The 22,223-nt window shown below is 43.9% G+C and overlaps 1 protein-coding gene across 2 annotated transcripts in view; it reads right to left on the bottom strand.

The window, feature by feature from the left end:
- The window catches only part of CABLES1 (Cdk5 and Abl enzyme substrate 1), a 103,445-nt gene that overhangs the window by 50,126 nt on the left and 31,096 nt on the right, over positions 1-22,223 (bottom strand). For both annotated transcript variants that reach the window (XM_016163998.2, XM_036229905.1), the window contains exons 2-3: positions 8,728-8,799; positions 3,300-3,392 (exon numbers count right to left, since the gene is read on the bottom strand). In XM_016163998.2, coding sequence (XP_016019484.2) covers positions 3,300-3,392; positions 8,728-8,799 — 165 coding nt within the window. The remainder of the gene's footprint in view (positions 1-3,299; positions 3,393-8,727; positions 8,800-22,223) is intronic.

Below are 22,223 nucleotides of genomic sequence, written 5' to 3'. Positions count from 1 at the left end.
AGTAAAGAACTCATTGCACTGTCTACTGAAGGTGCTCACTCCACTTCATGTGCCATCTGGGATTTGTCTAATGTCATAGGGAGAACTGGGTGAACATGGAGCAGGCCAAACGCACAAGCTTTACTTCTTAGCAGCTACCTAGATACTACTGATCATAGGTTTTTTGTTTTTACAATAACACAAGATTTATCTTTTATCATATTTGCTCCTCAGTTTTTATTATCCTTTCTCTTTTCTATCTTTAATTGTACTTAATATGTACCTTCAGTAGAAGATGTGGCTCTGATGGAAGGTGAGTCTATTTGAAATGAAAATTATTTGTCTGGAATGAGCAAATTCCATGAGGCTGGATTAGGGACCTGCGGTAAGGCTTTGCACGTAACAGAAATACAGAAAAGCAAGCTGAGTGTGTTTTGGAGTCACGCTACAGAGCTTTGAGCCGGTAGAGCTGAGGACAGAGCCCAGACACAGATGGCAGACCCAGCGATGAAAGCTTCAGCTCCACTGTCAGAATCAGACAGTGTGATGAATCTCGACAGATGCTCCTCCTTTCATCCCATCGACGTACTCTTGTCCTTGCTGAGACGTGAGGCCAGATATTCCTCGATGCTGGTGCCTCCATCACTGTCAGTGGGCTTCCGGACAGAGGAACCTCAACACCAGGGCCAAACAGCAAGTGGGCCCCAAGTTTGGCCTGCAGTCTGAGAGGCTGGTCTATGCAGTCAGAGGTTACAAGGAGACTCAGAAGGTGGGCACAGTGTCTGAGTGGGCAAAACTAGGGCCTGGAGTAGAGACCAAGACCACCGGGCTGGAGAGCCTGCTGTGGGCCTCAGGGCTGTGCAGGCTCCTTTCCATTCTCTTGTCCCCAGTGCAAGAAGAGACAAACATACCAGTAACTCAGGCCATTCTGTTTTCAGTCCAGACCTTCAAGATCTTTAATGAACACTTTCAGCCTTCTCCATGAAGCCTCATTCCTCCCCAGCGCAGGCAGAAACCCGGGTCTGGTGGCTCTGATACTCGCTGCAGGAGTGCCCCTCTTGTGTGGTGCTGTATGTGCATTTCTGTACACCTGAGGCGGGGCAATCAGAGACCCCGCCCCAGCCATCGCACCAGTGTCTCCCTTCTAAGAGAATGACCAGGATCCCTGCTACCCATCACTGCTGGACCCGTAGATCATCCACATGTCCCTAGCCACCTTCCCTCGGGACAATCTCACGCCTTCTGCCCAGCTGCAGTGGGGGCAATTCTCCTTTCCTTTCTCAAATGGCAGGTCACATCCTCCCATTCATCGGCTCTTGACCACAATTTCCTTCTGTCACCTCAGAAATCGTATGTATTTTCTTCCTGGCGTCCTCCCAGGTTCTTTCTTTCATGTAAGAACAGTCCTTCCTTGCTCATTAACTGGGTGGGGGAAGGAGCGCACCCCTAACACCTCCAGTCTTTTCATCTTCCTTTGGCACAGGAAAAGCAGTTCTCACCTGGGCAGTTACAACTGGCCATCGCCACAGCCTCCAGCCTGTGGTTCCCGTCCTGAATTCCAGTTCTCAGATCTTCAGATAAGCTAAGTCTCTCCTGGTTCCCTCTGAAAATTCTCCAGCAAAACTGCCAGCAATTGCATGCTTTTCGGACTGTTCATATTGTTCCTAGGTCAAGGGTGTGCTAAAGAATATGGCTTTGTAACACATACACTGGCAATCTTGTCAGTCCAAGTCTTTTGTTAACTACGTGCTCTCACTACCAAACCATGCCAGGTGATTATCTGACTGTATCCTCGACAGCGTCTACAGGTGAAGAATACTATTAATGTGGCTGATTCCTTTGGCTTTGTCACTGATTTTATTTAGGAATTAAAGGCTTCCTATGCTTATTTTATGGTTAAAGAAATTACAGATAAAAACATAAATGTAAATAAATGATAAATAATTATACTAAAAATAATATAATGAAGGTTTGGATTTAGTAATTAAGAGCCACAAAAGATAAAACATGGTGATTAAATGAATAAGGCATAACAATTACAACAGTGAGAGTAAGGAGAAGAGAGAGAGAAATTCAGAATATTTCATTTAACAGATGGCAGTTGGGTACATTTTAACTAAAGCTCTGTACTTAAACTATGAATATATACTGACTGTGTAAAACTTATTTGACAAGGGAGCTCAATCGTGCTATTCCGAAATCACTGAATAGCCATAAAATTATATTCCCTTTTCAACTAAGGTTTAAAAAGTATATACAAACTTCAAGTAAACCATTCTTTAAAAACTGTAGTCATTAGTGTTATTATTTAGGTTGTACAGTGTGTTTTACACCAAATCACAATAATGCTGGGCCTTAATCATTCCATGAGCCTAATGACTTTTTAGCAATTCTCATTTGGTATAGATTAGTGTACTAGTGGTCTTCTGTCCATCAGGAGGTCCAACGAAATGGTCTTCACGCAGGACCTCTGCTCTGGGATGGTGTCTAAAACTCTCCCATTCAGGGAAACCATTATCCAGGTCACAGGTCTATGGGGAAGAGCTGTTCCTAACAGGTACAGGGGGGTACAGAGCATCAGGGGACCCCAAGAGGTCTTGGAAGTCTGTTCCAGTGTCGCCCTCGGGCTGCCACGAATGGACTTAGTCGGTCGATCACAAACATGCCAGTAATAACGATTGTGATCTGTCACTAAGATTGTTTTAATATCAAGGTCACAAAAATTTCAACCACGATAATTTTCACTTGACAGCACCTTCTAAAAGAGCAACTGAAGAGCTGGAGAAACCCATGCTCCAAATGTCAGCGGCCCAGGAATCTGAACCAGCGCTCAGTAAGGATCTGCTGGCAAAGTCATGATTCTAGTCTCCTAAAGACTGATCAAAGTTAGCACCAAAACCAAGTTCAGGTACAGATCTGGAGGGATATTTACTGACTAGAGCACATAGCCCCAGTGAAAAAAAGGAAATAAAGCAGAAAATGAGGGGGAGGAAAAATTAAAAACAAAAAATTCAACTTTTTCTGTTCCAAATTTTCTATAAAAATATATTTGAGTACTATTAAAAAGTCAGTTTGTGGTTAATCTAAAAATCTCAGCAAGCCTCTGGTCACTATTAGGGAGCATTACTTCCTATAGACTTCTTTGGATGATTCTGGTGGGAATGGGGTGGAACTGGTCTGTTTGGGAAGGTTACTGGAGATCCTGTCCATCTTAACTGCACTGGCTTCACTTGGCAGAAGTCTCCTCATTCAAACAGCCCCTTCCTCCCTTCCCCATTGGACCCACAGAAGCTGGCGAGCAGCTTCTGTTAGTGTAGTACCTGCCATTCCTGGTATCGTGTTGCCGCATATTCTTGATAAAATGAATCTTCTTAAAGTTCTTTGGTCTGGGCGAACCTGAGAGAGTTCGACATCTGAAAAATACAGTCATTTCAAAAACACAGTCAGTTGTTCCCTGGACAGCTGAGGCATCTCCACACAAAGACAGGAAGGAAAGACCAGACAAACGGTTGGAGTCACCCCAAGGATAATGAGGACAATATGGCTGGAAGCAAGGAAGCTTTAAAAAAACCCAACGACAGACAACTTCCTTGATAATACTGATAATAATTTATATGGGTCTCTGAAAAGCCAGCTCATGAAAAAGATTGTCCTCAGTTGCAATAACATAACTTACTCGGATTCCAAAGACATTATTCTTTCTTGTCATCTTAAAAAGAATCCTCCTGTATCAACACAGGTAATGGGAACAGAAAACTGGAAATTTAAAGGACTTAGAGAGGAAAAACACTGGAAAATTCAACTTTAAAAGCAACCTTGAATCATTTTTCTTCTGTAGCAGGACTCTGGCCCGAACTACTTGGCCAGCTGCCTCATTTCTCAACTTGACTAATGCCTGGAAGTCTCAGCTTTACTTTGAATGAGAATCAGAGACCCAGCTAGTGGCTGATTTTTTTCCTACCTTTTTTTTTTTTTTTTTAAGATAAATTTTAAATATTTGTTGAACAAAATGAGTTGGATTCAAATTATTTTTTCCTGGAATATATGACATGTTCTTGCACTACAGAACTGACAGAACAGACTGAAAAGATTTTACTTATTTGTATTTTTTTTTCAAAGTTACCTGGCAAATTCTTAAGTTACATAGCTGCAACAACAACAAGAGGAAAAAAGCAAAGAATCCAACAAACGAGTCTGCAGATTGGTCTTTGCTACCAAATTGTTTGCTTAAAAACCTTTCTGACTATGGGCCTCAAGGGCAGATCCTGCCATCGGAAGGGGGTACCCAAGAACTCATGCTTCAGAAAGTAAGTTCCAGAGGGCAGTGCCCGACTTCCCAAAGCCACAAAGCCACAACGTGGGCTAAGGCCACTTCTCTCTCCCGCCCCCATGTTTAGTGAGTTCTAAACGTTGGGGCTTCAGGTACAAGAATAACCCAACCAGAAGGCACAGCCAAGGGCAGGTCGGGCCACAGGACTGGGGAAGGGCAAGGTCAGAGATCTGCGGAGCAACTCCAATATTTACGATCCCCACGGACCCAGCTCAAGGGAAACAGGTGATGTCCCTGGTCCAGGCCTCAGCATGTACGTCCCCCCAAACTCTCTTCTTACCCTCCTTCCAGGAAGGGTTGGTCTTTCTAGAAGCCCTTTTTCCCAGAGGGCACTGAGAATTATTCTTTTCATAAGAAACAGCCCCTTAAAATATAATTTAACTTAAAAACAATCACGTTGAAGTAAAAGAATGCTGACCAAAACAAAGACATGACATCAGATATTTGGTGACTTTCATAGAAAAAAGGGGTTCCCCTAGCCTTGTGTCTAGAGGAGGGAGAGCCTCCTGCCAGTCACCAGAGCGGGGTCCGCAGCCTGTGTCTACAGCCCGTGCAGCCCTGCAAGACGCTTCACCAGAAACCACAGTCCTCCCAGCCTCCACCTACAACAGACCCTGACTATCACTTGTAATATTCCTTCCCTGGCATTGCTGTGAGGATTAAACGTGATGATGTATACAAGCTTCATAAACTGTCAAGTGACACGTCCAAATATGCACATTCGTGTATGCGTACTGTACGTTCATGTGAATATTCAGATATGCATTTCAGGTGCTATGATTATTACTAACATACCATTAAGCTACGAAGGGTACATATTTTGTTACTACTTGCCACCTATATTGTTAAAACTGCGGCCCTTAATAAGGGTCCTGAATTCTTGGTTTTAAATAATCTTTTAAAGACTTGCAGAGCCCTGCCTGAGAACATTTAGTAGGTGCTTCCTGTAGACTTCAGGCAAGGTCTGAACAGGGGACAGTACTCACCAATCCCACTCCCCACTCCAGGCTTCTAACCCCAGACTTAGGCTTCCAGAGGCCAAGGGGATAGAGCCTCACTCTGCTTTCCTGAGGCAGCCCTCTGGAAGCATACCAAAGACTCCAAACTGCCTCACTTCTACCTCCAGAAATAACTGCTCAATTCTGTAAGCTGCCCAACATCCCCAACTGTCTCTCACACACAGAAGGAAGTTCTAGAGCCATGTAGTCACTGGAAAGGTGAAAACCTCTGAAAGCATAAAGGTTTGGTTCCACTGGTTTCTGGACAGGGCCGAGTTTTCAGAAGTGTCCTCGCACCCTTACCTCACTTCCCAACAAAGAGCAGAGCTTCCTTGGCCATCCAGTCTGAGGGCAGTGGGCCCAGAGCTAGATTGTGAGCTAGACTATGATGGTACCTTCCTACTCCTACCCTAGTGGCGGGAAGCTGGTACCAATCCTAGCCCAGAGGACAGATGACTCCCGAGCTGTTCCCTACCTCCCGTGCCTGCAGAAAGAAGTGCTGTTGCCTTTCAGGTTTGAAAACAAAATTCCCCAGACTTTCACAGGAAGTCAGCAAAACACCATAGGTAGCTATCAGTACCAGCCACCCAGACAGACTGGAAAACTGGGGCAGGTGGTGGTGACTGCTACCTTTGCTGTAGATGAACTGAGGATCCTCTGGACACCTAGTAGAAATATCTTAGGTCCTTATTTCAAGGATACCGTAACCACCAGGCAAGTGGAAAACTCCTCAGTCTATAAACCTTCTCCTATAAATGCTCAATTCTTAGAGTTCTAGGTGGATACAGAACATGAGCTTACTAACAAACTGTAATGCAGAGAAGAGAAGCAAGACTTTTAAAAGGAGAAATTAAAGATGATTTAGGTAGATATCAGTGCCCAGTTCTAACTGGGTATGCTACCAATCTAGCGTTTCATTCATGGAGCTGTTTGTTGTCTTGTATTTTTTTTAAACGTTCAACTAAACCACCAGGGAATCTAAGAAATGCTTTAAGAGAATTGTGGCATTAGCAACAATTGCCAAGGAAATTGGAAGACTGAGCACTCAGACTGTGGCAGGTTAAGCAAAGAACAAATTAATTTCAAAGCCACCTGCAAATAATGTATAAATATCTATTTAAAAACATATGTATTGTATGATGCAAAATTAAATTAGGAGAGAATGAAATTAAAAACTAATTTAATGAAAGATTATCTCTTTCTTGTTAGCATTTAATTATGCAAAAGGTTTTTAATAGATGCCTTGAAGCCATTTATTCAATGTGCTGAGTTGAAAAACAAGTTGGGCTAATAGTCTTCAACCTCCACAATTCTCTCAAATACTTCAGTGTTATTAACAGTACATTCATTTCGCAGAATCAGGGAGCTGGAAAGGATCTCAGAGATCAACCAATTTGCCCCACCCATTTTAAAGGTGGGGAAGCTGAGGCCCCAGAGAAGCTAAGTGAATTTCCAAAGCCATGGGAACCAGTAAGTAGAAAAATCAGGCCAAGATCTCTCAAACTAAGGTCCCTTCCTGTTATGCCATGCTAATTTATTTCCTAGGAATAAATAATTTTCTAAGTAAATTTTTTTATTTAAAAAAAAAAATCCATTAGGGAAAATGAAAACTTCTTAAACTGTCTAAATTCCCTTGATTTCTGACTTATTTTTAAATTTTATATTTACACAAGATTATATAAGTATAATATCTGTAAGAGTTGGATGAAGGTGGGGCAGATAAGCCATTTTTACTCAGCTCATCTATGCTTTCGGAGGCCTGAGGGGCAGAGGGCCAGGCTGGGTAGATTCTGAGAGGAAGGTGTGAGATGACGGGGCACACAACCAGGATCACAGTGCCCAGCTCCTCCCAAGTCCCCCCACGAATAACCTAGAATCCCTGAGGAAGGGGTAACATTTTTTTTAACCTGGTTTCTTTGGCTCACAGCTACCACATTGCTCTAACAACTGTGGCTTCTCGCAACCTTCTGAAACACCAGGGGCTTTTCAGCTCTATTCATTGATTTTCCTATTTGTGGGAAACGCCAAATGCCAAAGCCACTTGGTGCCACCTGAGAATGTTTCTCCTCCACTGTTGCTGATTACTTTGGACCAGAGCCAGCTCTCTAATTTGACTTTTAAAGCAGCTTTTTGTAGGGCTCCTTCAAGGAAATAGCCCTTCTCCCAACATTTAATATTGATGAATGGAAGAACACTCTCACCCAAGCCACATTTGTCACACGGCTACACGCCATTCACCTTAGGATGAGCCCAGCAGTTATGTACATTTTCAAAAAGACTTCAAAAGTGGAAATCAGACTGTCTGGGCCTGGCTTTCTCTTTAGAATGATGTCACTGAGGAGAGTCAGGGTCTCCTGACACTTTCAACCTGACCCTAGGCCTGTCTATGCTCCACACTTCACCCAGGTGGTCTGCGGACAAGACCTAAACTTGGGAGTGAAGGTCCTGGCAGGGAAGGAGCTGGCTCCAGGGTAAGGTGCCTCCCTCCACACACATCAGCACTCTCCCAAGCTCAAAGGGAGGACCCTGGAGCTCCTGAGTCCTGACCAGCAACAGAAGCACAAAGGGGGGCAGATGTGGGTTCCCAGAGGAACTGGTGTGAGTTGAGGGGACCAATAACCTCCCACAGGCCTCCTCATCTTCCGCCTGCCACACATAACCGTAAAACCACGGCATCCCCATCTTGCCCCAGTGACTACTGCAGAAAGGAGCCGTGGTTTTACGGCTGTGCATCTCCTTTAGTCCTCCAGCATGCTGGCCGACCTGACCCATACTGCAGTGAGGGAGGACTCAAGGAGATGCACAGTGTGAGTACTGAGTCCTCCCTTCAAGGAGGGCCTGGCTGGACTGCGCTGCAGATGGGGGCTGGTGAAGAGGTGTAGGATTAGAGGAGAGAAAGCTGCCAGTCAGAGGCATAGCACAGCTCAGCAACTGTTGTCACCCAAAAAAAGATGCCTCGCAAGCACTTTTGTAATCCCGTGGGAGAAATGGAATGCTTTCAGTCCCAAAGGAGCACTCACAGCTATCCTAAACCTAGTTTCCCCAGCAACCAGCTATACAGTGACTTCGTGGGCACCTCCTGGCGAAACTTAGGACTGTGATGCCAGTGTTACTGTGCCTGAGAAAGCTGGGACAGTGATGGACTCCTCTTCATCAAGCAGCAGCTTTCAAATTTAAAGAGAAACAGCACCCAAATTCACATGTGAACTGGCCTCTCCCAATATGTGCCTGGACTGTAACAGTTTTCTAGTTCTAATGGTCCTCAGGGTAGGGGTTTTTAAACTATGAGTCTGGGAGTCAGAGGGTCATTTAAGAATTTTAATTCTGTAGATCCAGAACATAAAAAAAGAAGCAAACTTTGGCTACCATATTGCCATGCCAGCCCTTTACGTATCTATAAATGCGACACGGGAAACTTACCTCCGTAGAGGGGCGTTCTCTTCAATATCTTCCAGGGTCTCCAAGGACGATCTCTGGGAGATGAGACGACGCCTGCAGAGAAAGGAGAAAAAAATCTAGGAGTTAAAACTGCATTGTAAAATGCATTAGGCATTTCTGTAAATCTAAAACTGTTCTAAGAAATAGAGTCCATTAAAAAAAAAATTAGACAAAAGTTGTATTTGAGAGGCTGCCATGCTCCCAGTCTCCATCCCAAAGGCCAGGACCATCTTACCTTGCTGAATTCTGAGCCATTCTCCCTAGTTGTAGGGCAGCTTTGTGGTGATTGGGGAAGTTGACTGATCCTTATTATGCTGCAATTTCCCCAGAAGACAAAAAGACATGGTGTCTCTTATATGACTTGGGTACAGTATTTTAATACTGTGAAGTATTAAAATATTAGTGGTGTGAACCAGGTTAACCGATACAAATTAAAATTTAAAACCATATTAAATAAAATATCAATTGAAGCACAATAAAATCATTAGGATGCAATAAAAAAAATTACAGTCTCTGGTTGGCCATGACTTCAAAAGTAATTAGAAGCAAAAAAGACACTATTTTTTTGGGAGAGTTTCTCAGAGACAGTAAGAATAAATATTGGGCATGGTTAGGCAAAACATTAATTCTTTCGGGCTGCCAAAGGATTGTAAACTACCTGCTAAAACTTCCTCAATCTAGTTTCTTTTGCCAGACTGAAATAAGAACAGGTCCTAGTTAACTAAGACTGTCTGGTACTGGGTCCGGCTGGGGTGGTAGTAATTCACAGTAAATCCATTCGACCATCATTTCATTGTCAGTGATTTGGCTCAGGATGGTGGGCAGGAAAACATCTATCTGATTGAGTCTTAATGTACCTTGAAAAAAAAATGGGACTAAAATTAGAATGATAATTCTGTTTTGAGAAAATTTAGGTTAATAACATGTAATTACAACTATGTTCTAATTTGCTCTTAAGAAAAAATGCAATGAATTTTTTGGTTTTTTTTTTTTTGGTTGTGTACTTTTCCTGACCAACTACCCCTACACCTTTTGCTTCATGTTTTAATTTTAAAAAAACAATCAGAAAGATCATTTTTGTAAACTATTCAAGGGCTTCATCAATTTTCTAAGAGCCTTTCCACTAACAAATGCTTTCTAAACTACTCATCACAGACCCTCCTTCTCCACTGATGAACTGGTCTAATTCTCTCAGACCCTAATTTGCTATCGTGTGAGATCCAAGAGTTCTCCAACATCACCCTCAATGTCTTCATAAGGTACTAGACCTTCTGTAAGGTCTGCAGTTTAACTTTGCAATTAACTTACATTGAATTTCCATTTCTACACCATTGCCAGAGTCCAACAGTCAGCCAAACTGGAGGCAATGGCTATGGGGAGACACTGGTCTTACTTGCAAAGGTGCAAAGTGGCCTGATAGGGTAGGGAGCTGATTTTATGGGTGTCCAACTCATTAGTAAGCAGGACTTGCCCATGTAGCCCTGTGGCTCTGGGGACTCGGCTCACCAGGATCCCTGACAGCAGCCTGCAGCTGTGGTTCTGAAGCTTCCAGTTGAGGCACAGCCCCTCCAGGTCTCACAGGATGGGAGAGACACCCATATAGTCACACTGCTACCTGTCGCAGCTCTCAGGGTCAGGCACCTCCACGCTCCTCACCCAAAGGACAGTGCAGTTCCACAAAGGAACATGCGTGCTGGGTCAGACAGATTTGGATTTCAATCCTGGGGTTTGGAGACTTTGGGGACTTAGAAAATTCCTTAATTCTTGAGCCTTAGTTTCCTCATCTATGAAATGGTTAAATGAGAGTAACTAAGAAACAGAGCAAAATAAGTCCTTGGCACAGGGTAGTTAATGACAGGTAGCTACTGGGTAAAACAATCCAGTTTCCTCCATTGGGGCTGTACCCTGACCCGCCCCGCCCCCTCAACTATGATCAGGCTGGCTGTCCCAGCACTGGGTCCTCCTCCAATCCTAGCCAGTGGCAGGGCTGCCTCGTGTCTGAGCCCACCTGAGACACTGCTCCTTCCACACCTACACCCTCCTCTAAGCACAACTAACTCTGTATGTTACCTTTGCTGATGCGCTGGCCACACAGAAAATCAGTAAACCACCCGCCCAGGCCTCTGTGCACTGTTCCTACTTAATACCAGTGTCTCCTCCACAGCCAGAAGGTGGTGATTAAAATGACATTTACTCTGTCTATCTCTGGATAATGTTGGGAGTATTTTAAATCACAAGTGAAATATTGATTTAAGTGTGCACACCCAGGCTGTCCATAGAGATAACTTCTATCCCTAGGCAGAAATAAATACATAGGTTTCAGATCCTATAAATCTCAACAAATCCTGTCAAACTCAAATAGCATTTCAGAGAGAATATTCAGATATTTAGATATACTAAATATTTAGATAGAATTGAACAGCATAGCATAGCATTTTTGAGTGACCAGTAAATAGACATTTTGCTCAATAGGTGTAAATGGAAGTAAATAGATATTTTGCTCAACCTACAACGGGGGTGACTAAAACAATCGTACAACTCCAAGGACTCCCCTCCTCCAGTTATCCTAACAGAGGTCCACCGGGAAGTTCTGTGGTTGGCTCCTTGGGCAGTAAAGGTAAAACCCAAGGCCCCAGCAACGGCCAGGCAGATGACATCCTGCACTCATCCACCCTGACCACACCAATGGCAAACCTGGCCTGGTGGAAACACAAAGCTGACCCAGGCTTGATTCCTGATCTCAAGGAGCTCACAGTCAAGGGGGATCCCGTGGGATGACCCCCAAGTAATTCCACTAATGATCCATCGAGCTTCTCCGGCATTAGGAACTGCCTACCCCCGTCCCCAACCACCCCAGGAGCAGCATGAGGAGCACTCAAGCCGAAAAGGCTAAGCAAATCCCATGGTGAACTCATCAGGCCCCTGCCAGGCAGGCTGGGACTCCACAGGCCTCTCATGCAACACTTAGACCTGGGTGTTCACCCTGGAAAATAGGTCCATTCACAAAAGCACATAATCCGATAGTGCCCCTATCAAAAAGCTATATCTAGCTCTTCATATACTGAAAAAGAGAGGTGTTTATTTAGGAAATAACCAAATAAGAATATGTCTTTCTATACATTTATAAGAATTTGCTTTTTAAAAGTAAGTACACTTGATATTCTCTTCGTGAGTTAAACAAGTGTAAAATTCGCGTGTGTGCGCGCGTGCGCACACACACACACACACACGGACACTTACAATCTGGATCCCTTAAAAAAATTCAAAACTCAAATACCCACCCATTTCTTTAAATTCGGCAGATATGAATAGAACCCAGCAGTCTATTCTTTGAGATGGAGATACAGAGCTTAGAAAAAACTACCACCTGTTATTATAAAGAAACCATCATATGGTGCCATGAAAACAGAGGTGTGATGCCTGCCCTTCCTACATAAAAAAAGGACTTGTTTGCTGTTGCAAGGGCATGCCCTGTGGTGGTCACGAGTAGCGCTCTCATCTCTGCCCCCTGCTACCTTGCTAGATCCTTCCAAGGTAAGTGACAACCTCTTCCCTTACTTTCTATCCTTAGAAAGCCCGTAATGGAAGAGAAGACTAAGGGCAGGTGGCCAACCTTTACTGGTACCTTTCATTCCATGATATGTTTCATAAACTAAGTCTGTTACTATACAAACAACTTTATCACTGGGCACAGTTAGATAAGCACAGGTCTGCAAATTTTAATGACTGACAAGAATACTTAGACTTGGACCAAAATAGTGTGGCCCCTCATTAACCAAGCAGACATCAAGTAAGAGACTGACAGACCGCAAAAAAAAAAAAAAGAAAAGAAAAAGAAAACAGCTTTATGTGTTGACATCATCAAATGGAAGAGTCTGTGTCTGGTCCTCAGATTGAATCCTCAGAACTTGGGGTTCCCCATCTTGTCTGATGATTACAATGTAAGTCCTTCCACACTGGCCACAAACAATTCTAAAGCCAATGTGGTTCACATTCAAAGCTCCTGTGTTACGTTGGCCTCCCTAAAACCCTTAGACTCATTTTAGAATATTATTTTTTGAATGTTCAGCTCTGCCTGAGCCAGGAAGTGGTAAATACATGATAAGACCATATATCTGGATACATATTCTTTGACCAAATTAATCCACTTATCATTAGGAGTAATGGTTCATCTGCCAGCACAAGTCACTGGGTACTCCTGGGACCCAGGGCTCATCAGAGTGGTAGTTATCATAAATCCACTTATGCTGAAAGCTTAAGAAAAGGTCACTGAGAAAAGGAGGGAAAAAATCACACAGAAAAACATGTGACTGAGGTGACACAGCACTAGGTGAGGCAGGACCGAGGGCTAGTATTTTTCAAGTGTCTTTTAGGCACAAAAATGTCACCAACTTCATCTTCAGAGCAGGGGCCATGACCAACCATGCACACTAACTGACCAAGCGGAAAATGAGCCCAGTGGCCTGGCCATCCTGAAAGCTGGCCGAAGCTCTGTCATTGTCCCAGGTGACAGCATTCTGGGGACCCCAAGAGAGTGAGGGGGTAAAGGACAGCTGTGCTTGCAGTACCTTCACCAGTGCTTCTGGAAGAGGGAGGTCTCTTTTTAGCCTGGTAAGTAGAATGCCTCAGAGAGGGGAGATGGGCAATGCCAAAGAACCTCCCCAGAGCTGGACTCTGGGCTCACTGCTGTCCCTGCTGACCAGCGAGGTCAGGACAGGATCATCCTGGGGTCCAGTGGGGCCAACTGGTCAAGGTCAATCCCCTTATAGGGTAACCTGGGGAAGCAGCCTGGCCAGAAGACCAATGTCAGACAGTGGGCACCACAGGGAACAACTATAGCCCAAGAGTTAGGACCAGCATGTGACGAGGAAGATGACCCCGTGGCCTCTGCATCAAATGAGGAAGTTAGATTGGATGAAGGCTCTCCACCCTGGCTGTGTGCTGGAATGCCCAGGGAACGTTAGAAATCTTCGGGAGCAAAACACAAGCTTTGAAAGCAAGAAGGGACCCTGGCCATCTGGGCCAACCATCACTATTCTCACAAAAGGCAATTTCCTATGTAGCTCTAATTCTTTCCACGCAAGCAGTCGCGTTCCTGGCCATAAGACAGGCCACAGAAGGCATGGTTACTTCTTCACAGGTGTGAAAGAAGCGAGAGCACTACGGATACTTTAATTACACAGGTGATGGGCAAGCTGAGGTCATGATTACCTCAGATCTGTTATCATGACCAAAAAAATATAAAAATAACTTATTACCATAGTCATAAGACACCCACACACTTGTAATTGCTTTGTTATTCTGTCTTTCTCTCACTGACCAGCTCCCTCCCCTGCAGTCAAAACTGAACCACACTAGATAGTGAGTTACTCAGGCAGGGACCCTGCCTTCCTCACCTGTATAGCTCTAGTGATGGAGCATGCTAAGCAAACTGTAGGTGCTCAATCAAGGCTGGCCAAATAAACTACCTCATCAGGCGGGTGAGAGTTTGTAGATTTTCCCAGAGAGCGCCTGACCTCCCATTCAATGCTTTTCTACACACAGTTACTAGCGGACCCTCTCTAGTCATTATATGAGTTCTCAGTCTGGTCACCAGAAACTCAGAATCATCCTCAGAAAGCTTCCCAACGCCTCACTACATGAAGTACGGGGAGGCAGAAGATCCTCATGTAGCAGGAGGGGCGGGTGGACAGAAGGGACAGTCCTCTGCAAGCACAGCTGAGCAATTCACAGATATAAGGTGTAATCTGTTTTAAATGGGTTTCTTCTGTTTAGGTTTATTAAATATTCATTTACATATCTCACTGTAAAAAAAAATTCAAACCAGGAAATGCATAAAGTAGAAACTGAAGAAATGACTTGTCAACCCCAAAGCCCAGAGAGTATCCCATAAGAGTTTGGTATATGTCCTTTCAGACTCTTAGTGCCACATCTACTTATAAATGTTTCCATACATATACATATGTTTGTGATTAAACTGTGAAAAGGAAAAGAAAGGTTTGCTTTTTTAAAACCAAAGGCAGTCAGGAAGAACACCGCCACGGGACAAAGCTGGAATCTGGCTTTACTACCGACACTCCTAGTATCTGAGCAAGACAGAAGAATGGGATTGCAGATAGACAGCAGCCAAGAGAGAATCCTGGGTCCTCCCCCAGGTTAGGAAGCACTCCCTAGGGTGGGCACCATGTCCTCTCCACAACTTCTGGCTATAGGTGAACTAACAAGAAAAGCAGTCAGCACAGAGGGGTCATGCTTGATTGCTCACACCAGTTAGGAAAGAGGGGGATCAAGGACCACCAGTAGGGTTAGGGCTCCAACTTCACCCTGGAGGCGTGGTCCTGATGCTTACAGGTCCAGTAGCCTTTACCATGTGGAGCTGCAGGTGTGGGAGCGGTGGCCCGAGGCCCTTCTAGGAGCTGAAGGACTATCAGAGCACAGACCTCTATCCCAGGTAGAGTGGGTGCTGCAGGGCTGAGGGCAAGGGGTCAGGGGTGGACAGCAAGCAGTCCCACTCAGTCTAGAGCCTAAGGGAGCCTTCATCTCTTAGCTCCCTTTTCTGACTTAAAAAATCGCAAAGCTTCCAAGGGGCCCAATCAGGGTCTAGCTAAAAAGGCATAGGGTTCACCAGCCTAGAAAGCAGAGCTGACCTTTTTAGCAGATAGAAAATCCCCTTGTAAAATGTCATAAGATACCATCTCTGATTTTTGTATACCCACAACACAGACATATTCTTTTGTTCTGAAAATAGTATTCGGCTCATGCAGAAAAGGTGGTCCTAAAATCAGGATATAAATCTGTAACTTGAAGACTATCTCTGTGGCAATCTGCTACTGAAAAGACACCTAAAAAACCTTTTTATATCTAAGAAATATACTTTGATTGATATCTTTGGTGAAAATGCTGGTTTTCATCTACCAGGCGAGATCTCTTAAGGCCAAATGCATCTCTAACATCCCATGGTTATTTCCTTCATTTCCCTAACACTGCTTTAAGTTTCTGAGACCACAGTACCGTGAGCTTGCTCTCCAGATTCAGCAACTGTTATGATAACTTTGTTCATGATTTGGCAAATCTTATAGCCAAGATTCCAGATGCTCTTTTAGCAGAAGTCACATCAGATTGTGCTCACTGAAGAAGCAAACTGTTTTGCAGCAATACTATGTGTTCACAGATGAAGAAAGTCAGATGTCACCTCTTAATAGACACTACATAGTCGTAAAGCAAAAATGCCCTTGGGTTCAGCTTTTAGACACATTCATTGGATACATGCTTTCTTCTGCTTTCCATGGGTCTAAAGCTTTGTCCAGCAGCAAAGTTGCTGATGAAATCGAGTGTGACACTTACTTGCTCACCTGGCAACAGCTGCTTGCTAGACTGTGGAGAAAGTTCCGGAGCAGAGCCGTGGGACATGACACCGCACTGGCAGACTGGCTGGGCCAGTCACCAGGCTGGGGCGACCAGGAGAGCACCCTGTCTGGACTCATCAGCCCTTGCATGCCTCTTTGCTCGCAGCTGGCTTGCTTGTGCAAAGAAAACCCTCCTCTCCCCATGGCAGCTTATATACCTAAAGCCAGATCCATACCCAGGATACTGACAGAAGCAATTCAAACTCTTCAGCGGGTCACAGGGGTCTTCCTCATAAAGGAAGGAAAATCTAATTTTCTTTGAGAAAAAGAAAGATACGCAGATCAAGAAACAGAGAAAATGCTAGGAAACTGATTTTGAATTTGGCTATATTTCAAAGTCTCCAGCTGATGAATCAGGAAAAAATCAAATTAAAATCAATACACCAAGAGTTGCCTATCAGCTTGTTCAAATAAAATCTGTTTCTACATTTTTATATACAGGTCAAGGAAGCAACTCTAACTGTTTGCAGAGACTACAAAGGCACTGGGCTTGCCTGTGTTTACTTTCCTTTCGAAGTTCTCATCATCTCATCTCATTGCCAAATTCTGGAAAACCAAGGTGTGAGGTCATCTCAGTGTGTAGGGCTTTATTAGTGGGATTTAAAAACTGGCCAGGATTTCACTCCTCAGATCTCCCTGCCCAATGCCGCCCTGCTTACCTTACAGAATACCCTTTCCATCATGTCATTCCCCAATTTGAAGATCTACAATGATTCTCTCTGGGAACAAGTTCAAATTCCTGTGACAAATGAACTAGACAGGGAGGTCAGAAGACAGCAGCAGACACAGCACACCCGACATCACAAAGGCACCTGCCCACGCTCGTGGAATATCTTTGGGATGTCAGGAAATAAAGGGGCCGGCCCAGGAACATGGGCCGAGTGACAGTGCTACGTTCTAATTCCCGCTCAGCTTCACCCTGAGGGGAACGGCCTTGCCCTGCAGCAGGGGGACCAAGCTGACCAAAGTTGCAGAAGAGCTGAAACTGAAAGCAGGTGCACTGGTTAAAAAAAAATAATAATCAGGATCCAGAAAGGTTTGAGGTTGTGTGTGACTGATGAGGTAAACGATATTGTCCTTGCCAGAGAGCACGCTGGATATCCACGATGGGGGGACAAGGAGGGGCCAAGACAGGGTGAGGGTGAGAAGGAAACAAAAACAATGAAAAGCCACTCAGAATAAAAGAGTTGGCTTCAGCCTGGAGAAGAGAGTCCTGTTGAACTAATATAATGAGGTCAATAAGTTTGGGGCCAACTCATGTATGTTCTGGGTATCGGAATTCAAGAAATCAAACCCAGGTGTTCTCTGCCAAAGAAATTCCCTGAGCCAGGTGGGGAGGGTGGCTGGGAATCAAGAGCCTGAACTCAGAGTTCAAGGCTAGGATAGACCAGGTGTGGAGAATGTGGGAGTCACGAGTGAACTCAAAGGAGAGGCCAGTTTAACTGGGAGGAGGCAAGGAAAGCACTTCGTGGAGAAGCAATCGGAGCATTGCAGACGGTTCACGGGGTAACCCAGGATGAACTTCTTACACACAAGCTCAACAAGATGGGGCTAAAGAGAACGGAACACCAGGTTTGTGCAAGGCATAGAGAAATCCCCTGAAACAAAGTCAGGAAAGGAGCCAACAGGAGCCAGGAGACAGCCAGGCCCCCAATCAGAAGGCTAGAGTTCTGTTCTAGGGGGAGCTGGAAAGACCCCCAAGAACTAAAAGAACATGCACTGACAGTTGGGGCTGAGCGCTGGCACAATCCTGTGCAATGCAGAAGTGTGCACGTGTATGTGCTCACTAATGCAGCGTTTCCTTCTGAGACCATAAGAACAAAGCAGGTGCCAGAACACCTGCAGGGCTTGTGTGAGACAGTGAGGCTGCAGATGCTGCAGGCTGGAGCTGCTTCCTTAGACAGAGGCTGAGTGCAACCTGTTCCTTCTGAAGGCCCGTGCCTGAGTTGTGTCTGATGGGTCCACGACCTCCACTCTTCCCCAGCCTCTTCAGGAAGCATGTTTCATCCTGGACCCTCTTCTCCGCACTCAGCATGGCGCTGTCTCTGAAACACCCATCCTGACAATGGGCCCAGAGAATTGGTGACCTCGCCTTTCTTTCTCAATCATTAGGACTTACTGATGCTTTCTGGTGCTTTCAAGGAATGCCTTTGAATGCAGAAGCTGGATAGATACACATTTATTTCCCATTAGAAAGCAAAGTAAGGGCTCTCTGTGCACATGCTTGGGGTTTGCAGCACAAAGACTGGAGAGGGACAAGAGACAGCCAAACCCTGCCTGGAAGCAAACTCCCTTCCCTGGCCCAGTCCTGAAGGGCTGAGATGTCAATGGGATCTAATTAGAACCAGCAGGGAGTCAGGTAGGGTTGGTTGCTTCCAAGTGGTATTTAATGGGACCTTCAGGATGCTGCCTTCCAGCATAATCCCTCCCCTGAGTTTCTCCCTTGGTTTCCTAGGTGACCTTTCTCTGCTCCCAAGCGCCTTCAGTAGAAATGGATTTTGACAGCTCAGAAACAGCATGTAATAAATTATAGCAAATTTGGGATTGATGGGGTTTCATCAATCTTTACTTTGTAGTTTTTTAGATTTGCCATGGCCCACGCTCAATAGCAGTTTATAGAAACAAAGACTGATGCTTCCTTGTCTATCTAGCTTTCAATCAACAGCATCCTTTTTCCTACCAAGGGGCCCAAATGATTTCATTCTTGTCTGGAAGCCTTTTAAAAAATGCATTCTTTCTCTTTGCCCACCAATGTTTATTCCTGTTACTGAAAACTGAATGGGGATTGGGCACAGTTGACTTGCTTCCTTATTAGGGATTTATGGGGTAAGGAAGAGCCCAAAGCTGACCAAATCTTAGTTCAAAAGAAAACTCAGGCTCTGCTTCACCAGCCCTTCATCCACCCAAACCCCACCACCGTCCTAAGGCAAAGCATGTTGCCACCTGCTCTGCAGAGCCGTCCCTGACATTTTCTGAATTCCTACATTTGGTATCTTTACTGTATTTGAAAATATTCATATCTAGATGCTTATAGAATTTTATTCTTGTTTTATCCCCTGTATCTCCCACCTGACTGCAAGTACCTTGAAGACAGGTAACTATGTCTTTCCTCCTTGGAAACCCCTTCGGTGACTAGCATATCGCCTTGTCACAGAGGCGCTCAATCAATCCTTATGTAAAGTATGGACATCTGTTTGCAGCTGCAGGTAGCCCACACCAGGCAAACATGGATCTTATCTGCTCCAAGGTATCAAATTCACACTGCTTTGAGGGGCGCTTGTGAGACCCTCCAGCATAAGCCCAACCCAACACCAAAGCCTCGGAGATCATCAGATGTTCAATTGTTTTTTGAGTAGCAGAATGCTTTTTCTTTTCAAACTAAATCTTATGTCAACTCCCAAAATATGAAACAGATTAGCATTATCAATTTTATAAATCTGAATGTGTAAAATTTACTTATAACTCAATTATTAGAATAGTGAAGCTTTTTTATGTACAAACAATTTTGAAACCTGGAGTTATGGATGACATTTCCAGTCTTAAGTCAATCTAACATCTAATTTATTTCTTTTGGTCTTGGTAGTACAATATGAAGATAATTAATTGACGCAGATAAGTAGGTGTCTATGGTAACCAGTTTTAAACATCTTAGGACACAAATTAAATAGATGTGGCAGGTGAAGGTTAGTTGCAGAAAATCAACTTACTCTGGCAGCACAAGTTAATTAATGCATAATTAACATATAGATGGTCATCAGTGTGATAGGGTTTGCTATAGAACACTACTGAGTTTGTTTTTACTCCAGTTTTAAAAACACTTTATGAAAAACCATATATATGTATGTAAGTATAAAATATATGTACATATAAATTATATCTCAAAATGTTAAACACAGAATTACCCCATATGTCCTGCAATTCCATTCCTAGATATAATCCAAAAGAAATGAAAGCATACCCACACAAAAATTTGAAAATGAAATGAAAGCATACCCACATAAAAAATGTGAACACGAATGTTCACAGCAGCATCTTTACAATAGCCAAGATGTGAAAACAACCCAATGTCCATCAACTGATAAGTGGGTGAATAAAATGCAGTATTATTCAGCCATAAAAAGGAATGAAGTACTGATACATGCTATAAAATAGATGAACCTTGAAAACATTTGCTAAGTAAAAGAAGCCAATCGCAAAGACCACGTAGTGTATGATTCCAATTATATGAACTGCCCAGAAGCAGCAAATCCATAGAGACAGAAAGTAGATCAGAGGTTGCCTAGGAATGGCTATGGGGAGTCAGTGGAATGGGCCACACCATTAATTTTTTGGGTGATAAAAATGTTCTAAAATTAGACAGTGGCAATGGTTGCACGACTCTGTGAATATACTAAAAGCCACTAAAAAGATGATGTGTGAATTGTATCTCAATCAAGCTGTTAAAATATTCATGTGATATATAAAACCTATGTATGTAAGAAAAATATATACTGGGGGGAAAAATATATATATATATATGTAAACTGAACCAACCATTTGTGGAACTCCTAACGCTTTTGTTGAGATCTTTAGAACTCTAGATAATACAATTTTGAAAACTGTGGATCTTGTTCCACCTTCTTTGACTAGAGCTGTGGAGGAGACTGAGAGCTTGACTGACCTGCCCAGGTCAGCACTAGACGAGAGAGCTCGGATAGGGCTCAGACTACCTCATTGCAGAGCTGGTCCCTTTCCTTTCTAATGTGAGTTTAACGGGTCTTTTGAGGGGGCTGTTTCCAGTGGCAGGTACCAGGTGAGAATAGAAGGCAGTAGACACAGGCAACCTCTCGGTAAGGCAAAACCTGCTCATCACCTTCACCAGGGCTTCATTTTCTCCACAACTCCCAGAGAGGATGGTCCACTTGGCCTCAAGAACTGCATCACCTAACACTTGCCCACTGCCCACCTGTCCATCCCCTTTCTCCCTGCATCTCCAAAAAGGAAACCTCCTATTGTACACATCATCAAAGTGTCGTTTATTTGGAGCTCTGAAACATTAATTTCCTTAACTTCTCATTTCCCTAGCCTCTAGTGTAAGACACACCTGCAAATTACTCCCTTTTTTATAAAGGCTGATATACTGTTTTCTAGGAGAGAACCCGGAAGCACCTTTGAGCATCCAAGAAGCGAGAAGAAAGACAATACACCCTCCTCAAGCTTGTCAGCATCTGGGGAGGTAGTTTAATTTTTTAACAGCTTGTTCAGAGCTCTCTGAAAATATATTATTAGTGTATCTGCTTCATCGAATACATAATTAGCAAGCAGAGTTCAGGCTGTTCAGGAAAGGTTTCTAAAGTGAATTTGCAGCATGAGAACCGTGCCTAAAACCACATGAATATTCACTTAGATGTAATGTGGATTCAACTACTGATTGGATTCTTGGGCAAAAGCCTACCCCAGAGGTCTGAACAGTCCCTTTATGCCAGGGCTTGCTTGTGATACCAAATGGTTATTGTGGAAAATAATATATTCTTAACAGCTTTGGAGGTGGAGATATGCTGTTTTCAACTGATGTTTTCAGAAAGCAATGAACTAAAATAAATGCAATCAGCAGCTATTTCATTTTCCTAAGGATGGTCAATGGTGTCATTCTTTATGGCAGGGTCCTTAAACCATGGTCCAAGGACCTCCTAGGAGTTCCATGCACCTTCAAAATTAGATGCAAAGCTTGCATGTGTATATCAATGTCCATTTCCCCCTCTTTCCTAAAAGTCTATGTGATCCCAAAATTAGAAACCACTATCAGGCAAAGGATGGTGCTACCAGGCGTAGTGGGGATACCAGGGTGGCATTCCAGATCCCATTCTATCTCTATTATGTGACTTGAAGCAAACTGTCATTGTTATCACCACATATACACAAGTATTCATAGTCCTAGATGTCAGGCATACAAAGAAGAATAAAGAAATGTGAGACTTGGTCCCTTGTTCTAGGTGGCTACTGACTTAGAATGGAGACAGTGCAAACACAGCTCTAAAAACTTTAAGACTTTGGTTAAACACTCACAGGCCAAAGCTTGGTACTCAGGCAAGC

Source organism: Rousettus aegyptiacus, unplaced genomic scaffold, assembly GCF_014176215.1.
Source record: "Rousettus aegyptiacus isolate mRouAeg1 unplaced genomic scaffold, mRouAeg1.p scaffold_m13_p_12, whole genome shotgun sequence".
Lineage (NCBI taxonomy): Eukaryota > Metazoa > Chordata > Mammalia > Chiroptera > Pteropodidae > Rousettus > Rousettus aegyptiacus.
Note: the sequence above shows the minus strand (reverse complement) of the source record. Positions and strands in the feature narration are given on the sequence as shown.